Source organism: Chenopodium quinoa, unplaced genomic scaffold (assembly GCF_001683475.1).
Source record: "Chenopodium quinoa cultivar QQ74 unplaced genomic scaffold, ASM168347v1, whole genome shotgun sequence".
Lineage (NCBI taxonomy): Eukaryota > Viridiplantae > Streptophyta > Magnoliopsida > Caryophyllales > Amaranthaceae > Chenopodium > Chenopodium quinoa.
This window is the reverse complement of record NW_018744092.1, coordinates 2811188-2835362: the sequence shown is the minus strand read 5'-3', so window position 1 is coordinate 2835362 and position 24175 is coordinate 2811188. Positions and strand designations below refer to the sequence as shown.

Genomic DNA, 24175 nt, shown 5'->3' with positions numbered 1-24175 from the left:
GACTAATTAAGAACCGAACCCGTTAACGAACCGAACTAAAATAAAACTGAAACAAAAAAGAACCGAACCGTTTCTAACCCGAAACTGTTTGAACCGGGATAAAAACCGTTTACTCCGAACCGTTAACAAACCGCAACCCGTCTGCACCGAACCGTTTACTACCCGGACCGTTTACAACCCGAACCGAATTTAAACTGGGATAAAAACCGTTTACACCGAACCGTTAACAAACCGCAACCCGTCTGCACCGAACCGTTTACTACCCGAACCGTATACAACCCGAACCGAATTTAAACCGTGGTTCGAATAAACCGAAACCGAATCGAACTGATAATTATTTAAACCGAACTGAAACCGACCCGTAAGACTTTTGAACCGATTTCAAACCGACCCGATTTCAAACCGAACCGATTTCAAACCGAACCGAAACCGAACTGTCAAACCGTTTTGACAGTACTACTTAGGATAATAGGAACAAAAGTCACAAAACCTTGTTTGTAGGAGGGGAATAATCGAATATATAGTGATAATTAGAGAATATATCCACTTTTCTTTAAAAATTCCTCTATTGTATAAAAAAAAATGGTTAAAATTTTTATTTAATTTTTTAATTTATTTTGGTAAAAAAAAGTTTAAAAGTTAAGGGTTATGCACTAACAACCACTAAGGTCAGGTCAGCCGTCAGTTGCTGAGGAATGCTGACACACTCAAAAGCAAAGCTAAAAAAATGGTGGGCATTTTTCATTTTTCTCTCTCCTAAAATCAAATCCAACGGTTCAGATTTCTCCTCTGACTTGACAACTCATAATCCAACGGCAAACAAATCTGACATCTGTCACCGATCCCCATAAAAAAATAAAATTAAAAAAAAGGAATCCACCTGATTGTAGAAAAAACCAATTTTCTCTCTCCTCTGATCATCACAATTCTCTCGAGGGTTTTGCCTCAACTTTGACCCCCTCTTCTTCTTCTTTTTCCCCAAAAAACCCAGAATTTTTTCTTCGATTTTCTTTCATATAAATCTTAATTATTTTATTAATTCTTCATCACTTATTCTTCTTTTTGTTGGGTAAGTTTTAATTTTACTAATTGTTGTGTTTAATTAGTTAATTGCTTTTGGAATTTGTGCTTAATTTAATTTATTTTATTTCTTAATTTAGTAATTTTGTGTTGTTTGTTTCAATGAAATTGGGTTTATGTGGGAAAGGGGGATAAAGGGTTTTAATATTTATGAATAAAATGAATTCTTTGTAATTGGGAATCCCTATTAATTTTTGGTGCTATTTGTTTAATGTATTCTGGGAGGCAAATTATAGATTGGAGTGATTGTTATTATTTTGATGAATGTTAAAATTATAGTTTAATTTTGTCTGATTCAGCTTATGAAGTGTGAGACTTTGTTAGAATTTGCCCCTTTTCCCCAATTCTTAAAAAAAATATGTTCTTTACTTGCCTTAATTGGGAGAATTAGGATTTGATGAATTATGGGTTTGATTCTATGTATGGGATGGACTGAGATGTGCTTGAGAAAAGAAATAAATTTTTGGGTAGGTGACTTTTGTGATTTCTTAAGAAGAGTTGCTCAGAAACTGAGGGTATTCTTTGTTTGACTTTGGAGTTTAGATGTGATGCTTGGAACGGATACACCATTAGCAACAAGGGTTAGTGCGGTTTTGCGATGTTTGTGGCTTGTGACTTAGAGGTACAAATGTATGCAATCTAAGGTTATTTGGAGGTGGTTCAGGGTTTAGGCTGTAATGAATTACATCCTCGGTACTCTAATGGATCGAGGTGTACACTTGATTTTTGACATTGAGGATTGAAGACAAGGGTTGTGTGAAATAATCAATTGCTTCAGTACATGACCTTTTCCTTAGGGGAAGATTGCAAAATTGTCTGGCTAAATTTCAGCAAAATGTAGTTTAGAATGCTTGCACTTCTCTAGACTTTGCTGGGACGTTTGAACCATTTAGCTTTTGCTGGGTAGATATTAACTTCAATTGTGTGCCAGCTAAATCGGAAAATTGTCATCATTTGAGTCCATATGTCGAACTAATTTGGCTTTTGCCTTGGTTTCCAACATAGTTGTGTTGTCACAGTCACGATTTCTGATGTAGGAGCTTTTTTGAGAAATGTATTATTTTTGAACTTCTGAATAATATTGGTATAGGATTTTTGAGTTTTTGAGACTATAATCTGAATTATGATTGTAAAATGGTGCAGCTTGTAAGTGTCCAAGAAGATAACCATCTCAGTGGTCAATTCAGTTTGTTGACAGACAGCATAAATCCTTAGTTTGGAATGCCTTAAGATCAACTTGCTGAATTTGCTTCTTTAAAATTCTCCCAATGGTTACACAAGAGGAAAACGCTGTGCTTGTATCTCCTAAAGATAAATTGGAGCAGAGATTGAGCCCTGATTCTACAATAAATGCTTCCAGTACTGATCGAGAAGCTATTGTCCCTGAAAAACCATCTGAAGATGGATATAATTGGAGAAAATATGGGCAGAAAAATGTCAAAGGAAATGAATATATAAGAAGCTATTACAAATGTTCACATCCAAACTGCCAGGTGAAGAAACAAGTGGAGCGATCCCAGGATGGGCGGATCACAGATATTAATTACTTGGGAGAGCATGATCATGCTAAACCTCATTCTGATCCCCAAGTATCTGTTCCCTCTCTTCTGTCCGTTAAAGTACAGATACCAGATTGTCCACCAGCTGCTGATGAAGGTAAAAAGGATATAATATTTGATTTCTTAAGCTTAAGAATTTATGAAACTTTTTTTAATTACCTCTTCATATTCTCCAATCTGAAGATAAACCATCAGATGTGCAAGCCCTTGCAACTGGTCATTTTCAGAAAGTGGATTTATGTGAGCATGCTATAGTTAAGGTGGCTGATGATGCTACACCTGTACCTCTCACACCATCAAGTCAATCAAGGGATGATCATAGTGAAAACTTTACCCTGAAGAGACGGTATGTTGGAACATCTGGTTCATCTGTATGCTTGCTTTTGTTGGTCACGTTGTGTTTGTTCTTACTTGTCTGCAACTTATGATTTGAAAATCATGATCCAAAACAGGAAGAGAAGCATTGATGGTGGTGACAACACAGCAGAGAAGCCCAGTCATGAATCACGGATTGTCGTCCATACAGTTAGTGAGGTTGATATCGTCAATGATGGGTTCAGGTGGCGGAAGTATGGACAGAAAATGGTCAAGGGAAACCCTAACCCAAGGTATACGCTGTATACTCTTTCCAGTTACATGATCCCTGTGAGTCTTAGGATAGACACAAACATGATAAATCAAGAACTGATAATACCTACTATTGTCACCTAATTTAGAGTTCCTACATCTTTTTTATTACAGTGATATATAGTCAATCAGTTTAACAATGAAATTGATCTTCTTATCTATTATTTTTCTTATGCACAATTGCAGTAAGATCATGAATGAAAATAATTAAATGATATGCCTTTTTTCTGATCAATTATCTTGTACTACAGTGTTATGAGCTCTACTGCATTTGACTGTACAACATCACAACCATGTAGGTCCTAGTGTTTTCATTGCCTTATTACACAGGGCTTTAATATTTAGTCATCTTTTATTGTGCTTTTGTTCTTAAAAGAGTCGTGAGGATACTGAGAAGGGGAAATCTTATGACTATTTTTCAATACTTGGCGTTCTAAGTAGTAAATTTTAAGTTTGCTGTCCTGAAGATCTTTTAGAAAAACTGGCAAGATATCTCATTAAAATATACATAGGCATCATATGTACTTTATATTTATAAAGCGGTCAGTTTAATCTTAATTAGAAAGCATCCAACTTTGATAAGCTAGCTAGCTTACTCGGTTTTTCTGATGCTCCTCATTTACTGTCTTAGCTCTCAAGAATCCTGTTGCAATTAGGAACATCATGTGCTGATTTGGAAATCTAGATCCTTTTTCATTGTTTCCCAAATTAAATTGTTGACCTGACCCTTTTTTCTTGTCTACAATTCCTCCCCCCCCCCCCCTCTCTTTTTTCTTTTGTTTTCAATACAAGTTCTTGTAAATGATGCTCCTACAATCTGCTTTTGTCACTTCGGTTTCTTCCTACTCTAAATTTTGTGACACTTTCCTCTGCTTAGCCCTTGTGTCATATAGTATAAATAGTGTAGACAATTACCTATTGCCTCCTACTAGGCTCCAATTTGGTTGGGGTAAGTTTGATGTGTACAGCCATATTTGTTCAATTGCAAGGAGGCTCTTAGTCTTAAATCCACCCGTACAATGGCAAAGAGTTCATATGGTAGATTCCTTGTATCTGGATTCAATTAATTGGCCAATTATCTCACAACAGTTCGAGAAATATCAGAAGTTAAGACAATTGATTTTAGTCTGCTGCAATTCAGACTAAAGTTGTGAAACTTTCCATTTACAGTCCTGTCAAAAAATCAAAACTGTAAATTATTGTATTCTTTGTCAAGTATAGCCATGATTCAGTCATAAGTTTAGAAGGCATAGCTTAGTGAATACTTCATTATTATAATACTTATAAATGGGCTATGAATCTTTGTCAAAATTTTGCCGAATTTTCATTCTAGTATTTTCTTGTCCTGCTTTTTGGCTGCATTAAAGTATTTCTTGTGCAACACAGTGTTTTTAGTATTGCTCTTAGCTACCATTGAATTGACAAGGGTTACCTTGGGGAATCTCATGTAATTAATTATAAAGCGCTCTTTCTTTTTCATATTTACTCATCACCACCTCTTTCATGTTTGTAGTTTGTTGGATTTAATCTCTTTTATATTTTTCTGAACTGTTATTATTTAGGAGTTACTACCGGTGCTCGACTACGGGGTGCCCAGTTAAGAAACACGTTGAAAGGGCCTCGCATGATCCTAAAGTAGTCATCACCACGTACGAGGGTGAACATGATCATAGTATGCCTCCTATAAGGACAATTCTTCCCCAGACTGCAGGAGCTTCTGTGGGTGAGACAGAGTCTAATGGCATGAGTAAATCCAAGTCAGAAGAAGGGGATACAGTTCATGATGCTGCAATAACAGGTAAACCCGAAAAAGGTGATTCTGTTGATCCTATTACCAATGAAAAAGAAAACAATTTAGCAATTGTGATGAGGGCTGAAGATGCTATTACTGGATCCACTGAGCAAAAAGCCAATCATAAAGCTGAGAGATCTGAACATAATTTTCAAATTGCTAAGGAGGAAATCGATCAGACTGTTAGTAAAGATCAGATGGTCAAACAAGAGAAAGTTGCTTCAAGTCATGTTGATACGAAGCCAGAAGCTATATTATCTGAGGCAAAAAAACCTGATACAATCGTTGATATGAAACCAGAAGTTGTATCAACTGAGGCAAAAAAACCTGATACAATCGCTAATAAGAAGCCAGAAGTTGTATCAACTGAGGCAAAAAAACCCGATACAATAGTTGATATGGAAGTTGTATCAACTGAGGCAACAAAGCCTGATACAATCATTGATATGAAGCCAGAAATTGCATCAACTGAGGCAAAAAGACCTGATGCAATAGTTGAAAGCTCTCGTGCTGAAGCAAAGTCAAATGGACTACAAAGGCCTAATACAGAAGCTGTCAACTGCTAAATACGTTGTTATTGCTGATTGAAGTCATAGCTGATAGAGGATTGTTGTAGACACTGGCATTCATTGACGTAGAAAACGCTGCAAGTGGAGGAGTATTCTGGAGGTGTTTTAAACATTGTAAATAAATCTAATTAGACAAAGGGGAGCAGCCATATAGCCTGAGGAGTCTAATTTAATTATTGAGAATAAAAATATCATAGATTTCCCTTCAAAAATGTCTCATAGTTGGAAGTTGGAAGTGCTATTTGATTGTATTTAGTGTATTTCCTGTGGATATGTACCAAATGGATGAATCTGTAAGTTCTCTATAGTTTGATTATGGGAATGACCATTGCTTTGGATTTCCAGATTAAGGATCAATTCAATTTTCGAGTTGTCTTTATAAGCTTCGATTGAACATGGTAAGCATTTGATGTGATACGAGTAAATTACTTTTTGGTTACTTATGTCTTTTATTGGTTACTCTCATGTCTCATCATCAAGAAATTGTCGGTCTTATCATCCCTCGGCATGGCATGATCGTAATGGAGTAAGCAATGATTTCTCATAATTAGGGCGGGACTTCAGACTTCACTCTAACAGTGTGTTTGAATAAAGAAAAGAGAAGGAAAAGAAGAGGAAAGAGGAGAAGAGGAGGGGAGGGAAAGGGAGAGGGAAGAATGGTGAGTTTTCCTTTCAAATCTCTCCATTGTTGGAGGTATTAATTTCCTACAATTTAATTCCTCCATTTTTCTCCCCTCCAATTCCCTTCCTTCCTCATGATATCTCATCTTTACATTTCCCTTCCCTTCCTTTCTCTCCATTTTCTTCAATCCAAACACACCGATTGGAGTTCTGAAATTGAGGCTGAAAAGTTATGGAAAAGCTGTTTCTTTTTCTTGCTCTTTCATTCAAGCAAAATTACATAAATGGGAGTTGCCTCCTCAAAACAAAAGGGAGCTTAAGGGCTGCTGTTGCAAACCTGCAACTTCAATAAGCAGTAGAAACTAATTAAGAAAATGCATAAAAGAACAAGTTACAACGTGATTTATCGGCTTCAGATTTTATGCAAAGAAATCAATAGGCAAAACTAACTACATTGCCAAGCACAAGAAGCAACCAAATCTCTATTCATCCATCCAAGATAAAGAGCTCCATCCCTTTCTTCTAACCTATACCTATCACAATAATTCTTCAGCAGTGTCTTTATTGTGCTATTTACCAAAACGCTCAAAGGGTAAGGCTTAAACCCTGCCATTGTAAAGCGCGATCTCCACTTTCCAAGTAGTTCATGGCGCTCCACCCTCTCGGCTCCCTCACAAGCTATCAAATTAACCACATCCCTAGCTAAACAGTGTTGCTCCACATTAATTCGATCTTTATGAACCCTTGGCAGAGTCACATCCATGGACTCGAACATTGCCATATAATAGTCCAATGTCTCAATAAAACGTGGCAAGAAAGCAGCGGTATTTGTGTTACATTCTTGCTCCACAAGTGTCACCACTTTTGGGTTCAAGCCTTTAACCAGCCTAAGTAAACGATCCCTGTGATTCTCAGTGCTTACACTTTCGTCAGGCATATGATGCAGCATGAAAGCAAAATTCACTGCCAAAGCCTCACCACGTCGAATTCCAAGATCTTTCAACTGAACCCGACAACCTGAGATATCAACAGCATGGAACTCAAACGGAACCTTGAATGCCTGAGCTAACCTTGAAAGCCGCTGACCAACTATATTTAACCCCCCTCCACGAGCATATGCTGAATATGAGTCATCAATTCCAGTTACCCGGATGTGGGGGGCTCCACCAGGCCGGGCTGCAAATGCTTGTAGAAGAGTCACCCACTGGGTCCCTTGACCTATTTGGAAATCGATGATATGGACTCTCCTTTCATTTTTCATAGCTTCAGCAATGGCACCATTAGCGGACATGTAGCCAAACTTAATGTATGGACAGACCTCAAAAAGTATATGCAAGTAAGATAAAAGATCTGCACTCGCAGGCTCTTTGCTCTTCAATGCTTCGTAAATGGAGCTACCTGAAGAGGCCTGCCTTGCCACCAGCCCTTCCAACATGTATGCTCCTAATCTTTGAATTGGACTACCAGAGACTGATACCATCTGTCTCAGCTCATCCATCAGCCATTGGGCGACCAACTGATCATTCTCAACAACTGCTCTTGCACAGGCAACAAGAACCTGTTTCACGTCTTTGCAAGCGAGCATCTCAATCACTTTACCCCAGCTGTCCATCTCCAATGGGGTTACATGGGACCCGTCCTTGATCATGTTGCTATAGCCATCTGTAATATCAGTAGTATCAGGTCCCAGCATCACGTTTTCCAACTCCCTAAGCTTCCACTTCAAGTCACTGCAATCATCTGTAACACATGAGTTACTCACAGGTGAGTTATTGGCGTAATCAGGAGAGTAGTGTTGATCAGGCGGGTATGAACTGGAATCAAGTAGTGATCCAGGGCTTCCACTGGATGCAAAGGTAAGAGTAGACGCGGAGCTAAGCATCATATAGCTGCCAATTCCAGAGGATGATTCCAGTGTGTTGTACTGACCTGGGGAAGTTTTTGAGGTTGCATAACTTTCAGTGTTGAGGTTAGAATAGAGTTGAGGATTCAAAGGCTGACACTGAAGCATGAAATGTGTATCAACTTCTCTCTTAGGCTGATAATACAAACTGTTCGACATCGATGAGCTTAATACTGCCAAACAAATGTACTGTTCGTCCTTGTGAGAAAAACAAAATTTACCAAAAGTTCTCGCCAACAAATTTTATATCAGAAACTCAAGCGCTCATCCTGCTGGGTATCAACAGGTTGATTCGCCATTGCACCTCTTGCTTTCCAGCTACTCAAATTCATGAATACTTGTGAAAGTAATCGAAACCTGCAGAGAACAGAAACACACATTTTTAATGATCCATCCAGTGTGGAGAAAATTGTACATCGACCTAAGGAAATCTATCATTACATATGAAAAGTCATACATCTTTAAGATAGCATATAGAACACGAAGAAAGCAATGCAAAACCATGAAGAGGAGAACATGTCCAAATCAGAACATTAATTAGTCAATTCGAACAGACAACCCCTACCTCCACCCCTTCTTCCTCACCTCGCCAATACAAATCTGTTTTCTTTCATATTCATATGTTAATGTTCCATTTGTCGGACAGAAGAATTTGATCTGGGACAAGAGGAATCAGATTCCATGGTGTCCAACACTCTAACTACTTAGAAGCATCATACTGATATTTGATAGATACGGGGTAATTAGAAAAGAAAAAAAAAATAGTAACTTGCAAGTAAGTTATGTCTAGAAGAGGTACTCAATCAAAGGAAGACTAGAAAGCAAAGTATCAAAAAGTAAAAATTATAAGAAAAAGTATACAATTACAAAGTCTATAGACCAACATTATTCACAAACCTGTCAATTTGACTTAAACCTCAAATATCCTTGTCCTGTATTCTCTTTCCATTGAAGTCAAGTTGATAGACAACATGTATTACTATGACTAAACAACCAATCTTACACGCACAATTCGGATTCTCCATTCTAGAACAAAAATTCTTGAAAAATCCAAAAAAAAGAATTAGAAAAAAATGGCACCTAAATTTAGCTATTACCAACCATTTGTTTATGAGATGCCAGGTTATCTCTCATATAAAATCTTTCCAAATTCTCCCCTTGTCCAATTCTTACGATGATCGAAAGTGATCGATTTGTCCACTCGAGCAAGAGAATAATCGGACTAAACTTTCGTTACACTTAAAATAGACCTTGAAGCTGACCTATTCTTTTGGGAATAAGGCTTTAGTATTGGTGTATGTTGTTGTCAAAAACGGCCTTAGAAATACTCGAACCAAAGTTATTTTTTTCCTGGTTTTTAATTTCTTTTCATTGAACTTTATCTTTAAAGGAGCTAAGAGCATCCACCAATTAAAGAACCTACAAAATTAACAATTTCTTGTACAAAAAGTGGAAATTCTACATAAATTATGAAGGAATCAGAATATCAAAATTAACATGTCTACTTCATTTTAGCTTCTTTATATACCCTTTAATTATCTGGGTTCTAGAAACAAAAATTTCCAAATTCTTGTCAATGCATAGAATTTTGCAACCATTGATACTACAGAAAAACTGACATTTTCAGGAATCAGGATCTAAGCTGGTGATGATTATGTCATCATGTTGTAAGCTTCCAAAACAAATGTTCAAGCAGAAAGTTTAGTATATGAACAATAAACATAAACAAAAACATAATCCCAAGATCTAACAGCAACCCTTTAAGCGGGTTTTACTGTTCGTGTGTATGAGATTGATCAAACTCGGATATTAACATAAAATAATTCAAGTACAGTAAGATGAGTGTGATAACATTGAAACCAGGACTTAAATTTTTGTACTTTAAACAGTAAGTTACACAACAAAAAAATTAATACTTTTTAACAGTCAAAGAAACATCAGCTCAAAGGAAGTAAGAAAATAATTGAAAAGAAACCCAGAATTTCCAAGAATATCATTTATAGTGTGAAATTGTATAATCAGATGTTGCTTTAGACATACCTTGGTTAGTTGAAGAGAGGAATATGTTGTTTTAAGAGAGAAAGAGAAAGAGAGAGAAGCAGAGGAAAAGAGAGAGGTGATGAGGGACAGCAATTGCAGAGTGCTATGAGTAAGAATAGCACCTGTGTGGATTATAATATTACATTCTAATCATATTGCCCTTGGTTTCTCACATAATTACTTAAATGCCCCTCTTCACCTTGTATTGATGTTGTTCTCTTCGTCTTATTCTTATTGCTCGGACTTTCTTTGTTTTGTTTGACATATTTTTATGTTTAACATGCTCTTAACGCTCCACTTAGTTCATTTTATGATTAAATGAGACTTTTATTGACAAATGGGAATAGAGGTAGAGATGATACTTTTTACTTATTAAGGCTAATTACAATTCGAATCGACCAAAAAGGTACATATTAGAGTAGATCTTTAAAAAATTATTTTAACATGAAGAGAACACATTCTAGTTACATAGAAATTATTACTTTCTTCGTCCAAATTTAGCGTGCTAACTTGTCATGGCACTAGGATGTTAGTGGGTGTGGCCTGGGTTTTATAGGAAAAATAGGCCATTTAGGTCGGGATGATGGGTGAAGGTTTTGGGGTGATATACTGATAACTCTAATAAGGTGAGGATAGAGATAAAAATTGCACCTGTCATGTGTGTTGTAGTGTGGTGTGGTGGGTATAGATTTAGGGTGTACCCATCTGCCCCTATCCATCCTCACTAAATTCTATTATGGAGTAATTTTTAATATACTTTTTACATGATTTATTTTATATTTTTAAAAAAAGTGTTTTTTTTACTAAGTATAATAATATAAAGTTGTATTAAGTAAATAATACTCCCTCCGTCCCATAATACATGAGACGTTGGACTTTTTTTTCACTATTCATGCATTAGGTTTGACCATAATTATTTTTTACTAACATAATAAAAATATATTTTATCATAAAATATGTTGTTAGATAGGTTTTAATATAAGTTTCATAATATAATTTTTAAAATAATTTTCATTAATATTTAATTATACTACGTACAAAATTAAAGTTAAACTAGTGCATTGGCAAATGTGCAATGTTTGACTGTGACATGTATTATGAGACAGAGAGGGGGTACTACACATTCAACTATATTACTATATTAGGGTTTTAATTACTATATTAGGGTTTTATTATACTGCATTGATCAAGTTGAATCTGATTCAACATGTGAGGTAGATTATAGGGCAGTTAAAGTAGGGGTCGGTATTTGGCAAGAATGGGTACTTGATATGATGTGGCAAGGATGGATCGAGTTTTGTATCTGGGTACAACAGGGATGAAGAGGAATTTTGTCATAAACATATAGAGGGAAAAATTATATGGGGAAAATTTTATTTAGGAAATAACATTTGCAATTCTAGATCTGCCCTCCTCGTTCATAAACTTATGATACATAACTTAATTAGGACTTAGGAGATAAGTCAATGTTTGATGTTTGAATTTTTTTATATCATAATAACAAAATATGTGTAATGAGATATTTATGCGACACTTTTTTACTAGAATCCTAGCTTAAAGTATAAGGGTAAATAAATATAAAAAAGTTTTGGTTAAAATAAGAGGATTACGTTGTACGTATCTATTAATTCTTATTTTCTTGACCCGTAAATAGTCGAATACTTAATGTCTTGAAGATTTACATGTTAAATAATAAAGTTAAATTTACAAGGTGTTGATGCATATTCATTTGATCCCATATTGACCTAACCTAATTTGTATTAACAAATCTAGAATTTAATCCAACTCGAACAAATACAACTTTAATCTATTCTAAGAACTTGTTTACTAGCTTATTAAAAATAAAAAAGAAATCATTTTTAAAATGAGTGAGATAATGAGCACAAATAAATTCTGAATTAAGTTGCACTAACATACAAAAACAAAGGCGTAAGAATACAGATGTTGGGGAAGGTGACCCACATCAATCGCTAGGAATGAAGAGATAGAGATCTCAGTACAATTTTAGTCTTTCGTGACGTGGTAACCAGTGCCTTCCACTTCAGCCTTCATCTAACGTTAACCTTTTTTTTTTCTTTTTTTTTTTGGTTAACCTTTTTTTCTCGTCTTGTGTGCTTCCTTTTTTTTCGTAACTAGCATCAAGTTACTCTCTTAGTTCTCAAAACCCTACTAGTGATGAGATTAAATTACTATGGAGTATTAAAAAATGTATTTATGTGAAATGTTATCCAATTGACCGGAAGAGAATGATGTGTTTAGGATTAAGAGTCCATTTTATTCTCTTTAGTTTCATTTATTTAAATTTTAATGAGTCCACATACGTTCAATTCAGGAATAATTATTTTTTATAAGGTTATCCAAATTTAAATTACAAGCTTTAATAAGTTCTAGTGAGTTTAAATAAGCTCTAATGAGTTCAAATAAGTTCAATTAAGTTTAGATAAGATAAGTTTTAATAAATGAAAATCAAGTTAATAGAATACATATTATTTTTATAATGATATACGAAATATAATGAGAAGTTTTGAGATGTTAGGATTGTTTCTAATAAACGAGATATCTAAAAAAAACACACTTTTGAACAAATTAGGTAATGATATTGTCGTTATAACGCTCATCCTATGACCTATTTACATCAAAATCATATCAAGTTTAAAGATATCCAATGCAAAAAAGTTACCTTATATATATTTGATGTACACTTATATTAAATTGTACATCGAGTGTGCACAAACATTTTCATTTCATGTCTAATAAGCTTAAGGATAATAAATAAGGATAATAAAGAGAATTCGGATTATATGAAGTATTGTATAATCTAATATCATATCATATCACTAATAAATAAAGTCGGTCTCGCAGCCAAGCCACGAAACAATGATACTTGGCATTCCAGTTTTTCGCCAAGTGTCGCGCCACGTAGGCGATAAATAGGTATTATTGTAACACGTATGATGCAAATTAAGCGATTTTTGGATAGATTTTTAAGATAAAATTGGTGTATAGAGTTTTATTATTGATAGAATTCTAATATTTCATATATACAAAATTAATAATAACTTTTAATAAATATCCTATAACTCAATTCTATTTCAATCATCAAATTCGTTTTAAAAAGTTCTTTAAAATAAGATCTATTTATAATATATTTAATAAAAAAACTTTTATATGTAGCTGGTCAAACCGTGTCACCAACCATTATAAGAGTTACTTCGTTAGTGCTATAGGGGGATACTTGGTAAGTGTTATAGATAAGGGTTACTTAGTCAGTGTTAGAGGTTACTCAGTTAGTATTACAGGGGTTACTCAGTCAGTTTTATAAGGGTTACTTTGTCAGATGGTGTGGCTAGCTGCATACAAAATACGTTGTTATTTAATTTATTTATAAAAAAAATAGAGAGTCAGTAAAAATAAGTTTTAATTAGTAAAAATAATTTTAGTTTGGTAAAAATACTTACTTTCAGTTCATTGAAAATAATTTAAGCTCAATAAAAGTAATTTTAAGTCAATAATAACATAGATATCTATTTACAAACAAAACTACAAAAAGTACACTATTATATAAATATAAGCCATATGATATCGTATGTCTAAATATCCTACATTATCATAACGGATTATATGACCGCATTTAATATTCAAGTAAAAATGTTATCTTAAAATTTTATGAACCATCTGGGCATCGCCCGGGTATAAAACTAGTATATAAATAAAGTAGACATTTTTCAATAGCATTCGGAGCGCCACACAAGCAATCTAATTATTTCGACCAATGATAAAAGAGATTTATATTTATTTTTAAATTAAAAAATTATATCGCCACATACGTAAAAGTAACGATTTAGATTTGATATATCTAAATTTTTAATGCCACGTAGATTAAAAAACACGAATAAAATTATTTTATAAATTAATGGTAAAAAAAAATAAAGAAAAGAAATATAGGAGAAAAGAAATTTATTAAATCATTACTATGACTATAACAAATCCAAATTAAAGCCAACTTTGTTCAACACTTTCGTCCAAAATTGATTGAAGAATAAGTTTACTCCATTAGATACTTTTCAGTCGTTCTAAATAAGAAGCAATATCGCATTGTCAGTGACAACAAAATAATGATTTAATTTTTCCAAAATACTATTGTTCGGGCGATTGGAGATGATGAAAAAATTCCAATGTATAAATTTGATTTTGTACAACTACAATTTTTAGATCAATTTGGCAATAATTTTTCACTTCTTGGTAAATATCTTGATTTATTTTATAAATTTGTAAAGATTAATTCTATATCAATTTTATTTTTGCTAACATTTCTGTCAAATACGGGTTTGGGCCATACCCGCAAACCAAGAGAGAGGTTCCACTTCACAAGTCCAAAGGAGGTTTCATCCCAAAACCATATGGCAATAGGAGGAGTAGCTCCTTAGCCGTATAAAGTGTTTAACTCTCTCTTCTTTTATCAATGTGGGACTCTTACATGTGTTATTTAGTGGGATATACTTCAACACCCCCCCCCCCCCTCACCCTTCACATATAAGGTCCCTTTAACTCAAGGGTAACATAATCCAATTTAATTTGGCCCAAAATACTTAATGCCATTAAAGGTCCTAAACCATGAGCCTAGCAATATACTCAAGCCATTAGAGGTCCCAAACCGTAGGCTTGGCTCTGATACCATGATAAACGAGCCTAGGCCATACCCGTTACAAGTGTCTACTATACAAGTCTAAGGAAGTTCCACCTCAAAAGCATATGGCAATGAGGGGAGTGACCCCTTAGCCTTATAAAGTGGACACAACTTTATCTTTTCTTCAATGTGGGATACACATCCCAATATTTCTCTTCACTTTTATACTCTTTCAATGTGGTACAATACTTTCACTCACATATGAGTTTTCTCATGGGCTCAACACTCCCTCTTACATGTGAGTTGTCCATAATACTGGCCCAGATCACAACACAACCCAACCTGGGTTCTGATACCATGATAAACGGGTCTGAGCCGCAACATTCATGTTACCGCCATTACGATTGTGGGAAGGTGTTAGAGATATGAGATATTGGAAATAAATGTGTGATATATTTTCCGTAGATATCATTAAGAGAATAATATATTTAGGTTTATTTATGTTAAGATATTATTTAGATATAATATCTGTAGGGTTTATGATTATGCTAGTATATCTTTCAGGAATATTGTTTCCTATCTTATGAACGTAGGTTTTGTATAAATACTCTACCTATTGATGAATAATAAACAAGCCATTTCATTATCTCTTTCACCCTAATTTGTCAATTTCTGTGTTCTATTTATCCACTTTTATTAGATGGAGTAGATCTGGTTGTGAACGAAGTTGGTGATTCTATTGAAATAGAAGATAAATGGTATACATGTTTTTTTTATTATTTTTATTAATAATACTCTTACATATATTTATGTGTATCTAATTTTTTTGTTATATATGTTTATGCGTATTTTTTAATATTCTTATCAAAATATTTATTAGGGGGAATAAATTACAGAAAATTAATAAAAAAAATTATCCTTAACAAACCATAGAAAATTAATCAAAATATTATGAGTGTGATCTAATTACAATTTTTTTTTTTTTTTTTGTGATTTTATGTACAAGTATAAAATACCATGCATTGCACGACTTTCATCTAGTATAAATTTATAAAAAGACGAATGAGATCTGATTAGATAAATATAAGGATCGATTTACCTACATGTAAGTTAAGATTAGGTTAATAAGTTCCAATGAAGTCTGATAAGATCTTATATGTTCAAATAATATCTTACCAGGTCCAAAAAATAAGATAAGGACTACTGTAACAATTTGAAATAAGATTGAATGAGGGTAATAATATATAAATTTATAAGTCATAAAATAAAAGCTCTATTCAAAAAAGATAAAATAAAAGCTTGTACTTTCAAATAAAATAACTCTAGAGTGTTAATAAGATAAGTGAAAGTATGGTGAATTAGACTAAACATTATCTAAACTTCATGAAATCATCACAAACAAAGAGTTGTACTGTATAGCATGATAGAGATAAAATATGCACATAAGACTAAAAAGACCTAAAAATTAACTTGAATACATCTAAAGATGTTATATAAATGTGGTATATCAAGCTATAAAGATTCCAAACATAACTATTAATTAGAAACGGAGGGAATATCAAGCGTTACATACTTATACATCGTATCACATGTTAGTCTCTAGCAATAAGATGTTATATTATATAACCTAGTCCTACTCGATACAGAAGGATCCTATTGTCTTCTCCTGTTCATATTGAACTTGCCTAGCTGATCCATACCCAAAAGGGCATAATTTAACTAGCTTAGCATTAATTATGTCATTAAAATTAATCTCAAGATCAAATATCACATTCTAACCACTACATTTCCCATGTGAATATTTGTAGCATACCCCTAATAGGAAGCCCTACAATTTCCTCAGTTAAAAGCGACCCGTTAATTGTAGGACAACCGTTAATTAATTGTCATTAAAATTTAAGCATGCATGCATTTATAATATGGATCGACAAAAAAAAAGGGTGTTTAGTATTTGTGAAGATAAGAATTGTGGTGGGGTCATGAAATTTTCAGTACTCTTTTAACATAATGAGGAGACAAAGTGAACTTCATGATTCTCCTTTCTTATTATAGCTTTTTTTTAAGTACAAGTTGGAGGTGATTAGTTATTAATTAATTAATCCTTGTTTATTAGCATGTCGTTCGACGAATAACTGGGTGATTACATGCTATGATTTGACTAATTAAACGCAGTTTTGCTATATTTGCGAATCTTTCTTAGTTTAAGTTCGTCATGGTTGATTAGTAATGTTGCTAATTTATTTGTCCATAAAAATCGAATCAAGTATATTACCGACTACGCATGTAAGACTAATATACTACGTACCACGACTTAATGATTTGTAACTAGTACTGTCAAAACGGTTTGACAGTTCGATTTCGGTTCGGTTTGAAATCGGTTCAAATGTCTTACGGGTCGGTTTCAGTTCGGTTTAAATAATTATCGGTTCGATTCGGTTTCGGTTTATTCTTGAACGGTTTAAATTCGGTTCGGGTAGTAAACGGTTCGGTGCAAACGGGTTGGGCTTGTTAACGGTTCGGTGTAAACGGTTTTTATCCCGGTTTAAATTCGGTTCGGGTTGTAAACGGTCCGGGTAGTAAACGGTTCGGTGCAGACGGGTTGCAGTTTGTTAATGGTTTTTCTCCCGGTTAGAAACGGTTCGGTTCTTTTTTAGTTCAGTTTTATTTTAGTTCGATTTATAATTGGTTTGGTTTGTTAACGAGTTCGGTTCTTCTACGATTTAACATTATTTGGATCAGTTTTATTTTAGGTTTACTAAATTACGGTTCGGGTCTGTTTTTTATTTAAAAAAATCGGATTTTTATCGAGTCGTTCAAAATACTCCTAGTAGGAAGTGGTTTGTAAACGGTTCGAATTATAAGCGATTCGGTTCATAAACGGTTCGGTTTATAAGCGGTTTGGTTTATAATCAGTTCGGTTTATAAACGGTTCGGTGCAAACGGGTTGCAGTTTGTTAACGGTTCGGTGTAAACGGTTTTTATGCCAGTTTAAACGGTTTCGGGTTAGAAACGGTTCGGTTTAGATTTGGTTCGGTTCTTAAACGGTTTAACATTTACTCGGATCGGTTCGGTTTCGGTTTTACTAACATGCGGTTCGGGTCGGTTTTCGGTTTCATAAAATCGATTTTTAATCGGTTCGGTTCTCATTCGGATCGGTTGAAACGGTTCGGTTTCACCAGTTCGGTTCGGTTTTTGACAGTGCTATTTGTAACACATTTACATATGGAGTATGGACCACCTAAGGTTTTGCAACTGTCATTGTTGCATACGTAGTACATGTTACTAATGTTGTGACTTGTATTGCATAAAAAAAAAATGTTGTGACTTGTACACTTGATGATCGAGGTTAGAGTGCCAGATTGATCTCGAGGTTCGATAAAATAAATTACACGGAGTACTTTATTATCATCTTCGCAAGTATTCAAATATACTTTCAAGCCAGTTAAACTAAATTACAAGAATGTAGTACAAAGATTTTCTTAGGTAGTTTTGGATCAATGTTTTGTAAGATGGTATCGCTCAAATCAACATAAATTCAAATAATTTGAGTTAAAATTAAATTTATTATTTTAATCTTCCTAAAAATTCAGAATATACCTTCAAACTAGTTAAACTAAATTACAAATATGTATCGACCATATTTTCTAAGTCATAATATATAAGTCGTATGGATCAACATTTTGCAAGCTAGATATATGGTATTGGTCAAGTTTCACTTAAATTCAAATAAATTATTAACTTCGTGGCTAATGATGATTGCTGAAGTCGAATTCATGGTAATCAATTCGCTCAATTCACTTCATTGTCAGTATTAATAAGTTAAGTTGAGGTGATATAGATCAATACATTTAGATATTGAAATCCAAACGAAGCGAAAACACACTTAATTAATTCCTCTTCGAACGCATTTATAATATGGAGTAAGTCATTTTCATTTATTTCAATTTTGTGAGTGTGTAGAGAGGAAAGACATAACACAAAATGAAAATTGATTTAAGGCATTTTGACAATCACTTTCGGATTAGAATTCCAGAGTTAAAATTTGACCAAGCTAGGCTATGTTTAGTTCATTTAATCTCATTTGAACTTATTTTTCAGATATGATATGAATGTCTAATTTGATTCAACTTTGGTCTTATATGTATGCAAATCCATAATGAATTCTTTTTAATCAAATTGGGTCTTATTAGATTTTTATTAATGTGTTAATCTCCAAATATGTAATTTTCATAATTTTTTTCATTAGAGAATTAAAGATATTTAGCGATAAAAAATCGCACATAATACAATATAGTATGACCACCTGAACTAATTTTTTTTAATCGGATCTAAAATATGTAATGAGATCCTTATAATAAGGTGAACCAAAACATAGCCCTAAGATAATACTTAATTCAAATATAATGCTTAATTGTTAGAGTACCGGTAGATGATAAATTTCATCTTTTTAAAAAGTTACCATCGATAGTTATTTGCTGTTAAACACCTTCACCAAATTAAACAACAATTTTGGCAACTATTCTTGATAACTGGTAGTTGATAACTAACAATTAACTAACATTCTACTCTCATACATTACTTTGTATCATCTATTACAACATTAAATTTTATCGATCATGTCTGTAAACGAAATTTAATCTCATCATATTGAGTATCAACCACAAACTTTTTCTGGAAGTTTTTGCTATTGAAAACTAATGGATAAAATAAAATAGAGAGAATCAAAAGTGAGAAAAGTCCTACATCTAAAGAATACCAAACATTTTCTTTGTTTATAAACGAGAGTAGTTTATCACTACTCTACTTGTTGAGAAGTGGTAGAAGGGATGGTGGACTACACACATGTGCGCTAGCCTGGTACCTTGGGTGATGCAATGCGCGGGCATGGGTGGGTTGTGTGGGTCTTTTATCTATTTAAAATTCGACCTTTCTTTTTTGGATTGCTAATTATTGTTACAAAAATTTTATATCTGTTGGCTGATTGTATACTCTTTCTTTGATTATATATATTTGTTTTTTCCTACCTTATGATCAGAAAAAACATACAAAAAACATCTCTGTTTTTTCTCAAAACTATCTCCATTTTTGGATAAATTTTATGTGCTCCATTCGAGTTTATAAGTGTACAACAAATTCGAAGCTGTGTCATTTCCTATGAAAACATTTTGGAGGGCAACCATTTAACATATATTATACCGAATAATCTAAAATCATCTTTTAAGACAGTGATTCACCACGGCACCACATATGTTGACTTGGTACATTGCAACACCAAGATAAGTTCATTTTGTTTTTTCTTGTTTCCAAATCAACTTAAATCAGGAATTAGGATAGTAAGATAGTTACTTTAACATTCTATAGAGCAATAAAGTAAAGTTTAAACTTTGTATACATAAAAAAAAAAAAATAAATAAATAAATAAAAAAAGAAAAAGAAAAAATTTGTAGGGTCATGTCCTTTGATGTTCTCCACGTGTGTACTAAAGAAGGCCCACCAAGAGATAGATGCACGCCCTTAGACATAGGAAACGACACAATCAAGACTTGATTGACACATTACGTTTTGATTGATCTTCAGACGTTTTAAATATGATTCCTACTTTTCCAAATTATGGTGTTTTTTGCAACGGACAAAATTCGATACTTCCACTTAAACATCTTTTGCTACAATTAGCTATATTCATCGATAATGTAAATCTGAAACATGATTAATTTATTAAAACTATGTTAATTAAGGGAGAGAAGAATCATATTGTCACACTCGTATCATATCCTAAAGTTTATGCTTCATTTTGGTTGATATAAATACAATGTACCTTGTAATTAGCGATTTTGATCAACTCTAAAAAGAATAGAAAATCTTACGAATGTTAACTGTACACGTTGAGGTTGTAAAGGTATACTCCATTGTCCATACCTACAGTAATTAATAACTAATCGATAATTAAGAAAGGTTACAATGATGTTGTTTATGTTATAAATATACACACATTTCAGTCAAGAGTACTTGATATATGTGATTGATTCTTAAGCTTTGTAATCAATTTTCATATTGTTCACTTTGTCTTGAAAATACTTTACTTGTACCTTTATTTTGAGTTTATGTACCGAGTACGATTTTAACTCCACCAGTGGGTTTTCCGCTGCCAGTTCCAAGTCTATATGGATAAACAAGGAGGGTTACGGTAGGCTAGTGACAACCAGTGTAAAACTTTGTCACACCATTTGACATGACCACAAATGATTGAGAGTAGTACTAGGATGGGTGATGTCCTGGTAAGTTCTCATGCTGATTCATGTTGATTGAGAGTAATACTATTTTTAAGGTGAAATTAAAGAACATGTTTACACAACATTATATCATTTGTGTGTCGTCTCTCAATCCCGACAAAAAAATATATAACACTTTGAAATTGTAATAATTCGTATATTGTAATTAAACTTATTTAAGAAAACCAAGCTTTTATAAGAGAGGATGTGGAATTTTTTTTGTAAATTTACATACAAGTAAGAGTATTACGGAGTACTATTGTTGTCATCTATATTTCGACTACTATCAATCATCAAATCGGCCATTAAGATTTAATAATGAGAGTGAAGTATAGCTCAAGTGGTTAGAACTCCCCTCTTGGTTCCTAGAGATATTGGGATTTATTCTCATCATCCGCCCTTGTGACTCTCTAAACACCAAAAAATATAAGGTTTAATAATGCTGCATTAGTGAACTCTTCCTATCTCTAGTCATAAATATGCCCTTAGGGTCTATTATTAGTTTATTACTCCATCTATGTATGAGATTGACAAATTAAACCATGCTACAAGTCTACAACTAAACGTCTTTTAATACTTTTGTCCTTAACTCAATTTGGCTACAAAACAAAGCTATGAAACCTACTCATCAGTCGTCACTATAAAACTTCATCTTCCTCAACTTAATTATGCTAATGTCCAAAAAAACAAGCACTTAATTGTGCGAAAAATTAACCTATTGTTGTTCTACTTAACTGATTCTTACTTAGTTTGAATTTATTTTCGATGAACTTAAATATAAGCAATGTTTGGTAATTAATTAGTCTGTAATTAGTGGTTAAGAGTTAATTGCATTGACCCATTTGACTAGCTAGTTACCTTAGATGTTTTGAATATCTAATAATTGTATTAGCTTGTTGTATACAAATGTTTGGAAAAATTAGCTGATAATTTGTTCTTGTTTCTTTTTTGTTACTTGAACATATGAAATGACAAATAAATGCTAGTATTGGGCTAGCTAAAATGTAAGTTATAGTAACTTTAGGATGCGTCAAAGTTGTCATTTGGATACAAACTGTACTTATCTGTTTAGAAAACTTATTATAACAAGATGAAGAGAACAAATCTTATGAACCTATAGCTAGGATTAGTGTTTTTTTTTTTGGACATATGCAATTAGGTTATTAGTAAGGGCTAAAAAGTGGGGTGTTTTTTGAAAGTTTGGAGGGAACTTTAGGGTTTTAAGTAGTTTGGTGTGAAGTCCATACGAAGACTAAGATTGAAAACATACATAATCATAATGATTATGACATTTTCATCATATTTCTCGACTGTGGGAATGCATCAAGGCGTGTGTTTTTTATACTTCGTAAGTGTAATTTTCTCAATCATTGATATAAGCTGTTCAATTTAGTTTAACTTATACTAATACCATATCAAAAGTTGTATTTCTACAAAATTTACTTTAAAATATATGAATGAAGTATATAACTACAACAATTCTAAACACATTACAGTTTATAGCACATTAACTACTATGTATAATAGTATAAGTTTATCCCTAAAAAAAGCTACTCTATACTTTGTATAAGTTTAGAGAAGCTCATATAAGTGAATTTAATACACTAAAGTCCAATTTAATTCACCATCACACATTCGCAGCACACAAAACAAACACACGTACATAATATTTATCATACAACAATACACCACAAATCCCATAATATATATAACGAGATAGCTCAAACAAGGAGATAAGAGAGAAGACAATGATATACGAAGTATGTAGTTTCTAAATATTAATTATATTTAACTATACTATATAGAATCGTAAAAGATATTGTCGTAAACAGAATTTATCTTAGACAAAACCGTACATGCATATCGAACCGATTGTCATTAAGACATTAACATACACTTTCCCTATGATTATTTCTTTTACATTATTATTTATGAAACAAATTCATAAGTCGCAAATTAAAGCCAACACAATGTCTCAACTCACCACAACAAGAAAAATGTAATGTCCTAATCCCAACAAGGCCAAGAAAAACATTCACACATTACATTCCCATAGATAGTTACGCGTAGGGTGCACTTGTGTACCTAAATTATGCGGCAATTTACCAATTTTATAATTTCATTTAATCTAGTTAGTAATTTCATCCAAGAAGCTAAGATAAGAAAGAAGTGATAAATTAAATTACGTATTAATTTTCAAACTTTTGCCTAGCTATATATCGAAGTTCCAAACAATAAAATGACAACTGCCAAAGTTATCATATATTTTGACTTTTCAAGCATTTTGCCTTGTCCTTACTCCGACAATTATCGATTATATTAATAGTTTTGAAATCAATTAGAGTAGCTTTTATGAATTAATAGACATTTTTTACATAAATTTGAAATTTTGTGAAAACTATGTTTTATGTTTTAAATAATAAGATAGATTTTCGAGAAAATAAGTGTTTGTTTGGTTCGCATGAAAAAAAAAAAAAAAAAAAAAACTAGTTTTTTTGAACACGAGAAGGGAAATATATTAACTAACATCCATTTCCGCTAGCTTTTGAATGCCATCCGGAAACAGATCAAAACGCACAAGTTCAACACAGTCCGCAGGGCACGATCTAGCAAGAAAAAAACTATTTAGATTCACACCTTTTTTTTTTTTTTTTTTTTTGAAACCAGTAAATCTAACTAGTTTGATGAAAAAAAATTGCATAATTATTCATTCATAGTGACCGTATGCAAGTATGCTACAATGCAAGTGATAGTTTATGTGAGAAACCAACCAACCAAACAACTATTTTGGCTTGCTATGAATTAATGGAATTGATTGTATGGAATAAAGTAGTACTGCTTCTTATGTTTGACTGAAATGGCTATTCAATTAGGCGCATGAACGTCATTTCTTACTAAATTGTTATTGCTAGCTTTATAAGTTGAGAAGGGCCAGAAAAATGTTTATTTATTTTATACAATAAGGCCATACAATTCATACAAAGTACAAACATGCAACAAACACAAAGAACCTACCTTTGGCCAATGGCCATATCATAGGTTACAACAAAACCTTCTTAAAGTAAAGTACAATCACGAGACTCTCATC

At 33.1% G+C, this 24175-nt stretch overlaps 2 protein-coding genes across 5 annotated transcripts; one reads left to right on the top strand and one right to left on the bottom strand.

The window, feature by feature from the left end:
• Nucleotides 1–646: 646 nt before the first annotated feature.
• On the top strand, nt 647–6066 carry LOC110691854 (probable WRKY transcription factor 58). Its single transcript, XM_021868821.1, has 5 exons — nt 647–1069; nt 2224–2736; nt 2823–2985; nt 3092–3247; nt 4829–6066. Exons 2-5 carry the CDS (start codon nt 2349–2351, stop codon nt 5622–5624), a joined length of 1503 nt encoding a protein of 500 aa, XP_021724513.1. The 5' UTR covers nt 647–1069; nt 2224–2348; the 3' UTR covers nt 5625–6066.
• Nucleotides 6067–6478: 412 nt separating this feature from the next.
• Nucleotides 6479–10330, bottom strand: LOC110691853 (scarecrow-like protein 21). Of its 4 annotated transcripts, XM_021868820.1 has the most exons (3): nt 10192–10330; nt 8178–8508; nt 6479–7988 (listed from the first exon to the last, which is right to left on the bottom strand). In XM_021868820.1, the coding sequence occupies exons 2-3, from the start codon at nt 8308–8310 to the stop codon at nt 6694–6696; spliced, it is 1428 nt and encodes a 475-aa protein (XP_021724512.1). In that variant the 5' UTR covers nt 8311–8508; nt 10192–10330; the 3' UTR covers nt 6479–6693. The 4 variants fall into 4 exon arrangements, with proteins under 4 accessions (XP_021724512.1, XP_021724509.1, XP_021724510.1 ...); XM_021868817.1 differs by having other exon boundaries at nt 6479–8508; XM_021868818.1 differs by lacking the exon at nt 10192–10330 and adding an exon at nt 8609–10137 and having other exon boundaries at nt 6479–8508.
• Nucleotides 10331–24175: the final 13845 nt, after the last annotated feature.

What these genes read in the sequence shown, in the direction of transcription:
- LOC110691854 (XM_021868821.1), top strand. Translation starts at nt 2,349, where the DNA reads ATGGTTACACAAGAGGAAAACGCTGTGCTTGTATCTCCTAAAGATAAA. An exon ending in TCCACCAGCTGCTGATGAAG is followed by an intron (nt 2,737 to 2,822) that starts GTAAAAAGGATA and finishes TCCAATCTGAAG; the next exon opens with ATAAACCATCAGATGTGCAA. An exon ending in AACTTTACCCTGAAGAGACG is followed by an intron (nt 2,986 to 3,091) that starts GTATGTTGGAAC and finishes GATCCAAAACAG; the next exon opens with GAAGAGAAGCATTGATGGTG.
- LOC110691853 (XM_021868817.1), bottom strand. Translation starts at nt 8,310, where the DNA reads ATGTCGAACAGTTTGTATTATCAGCCTAAGAGAGAAGTTGATACACAT.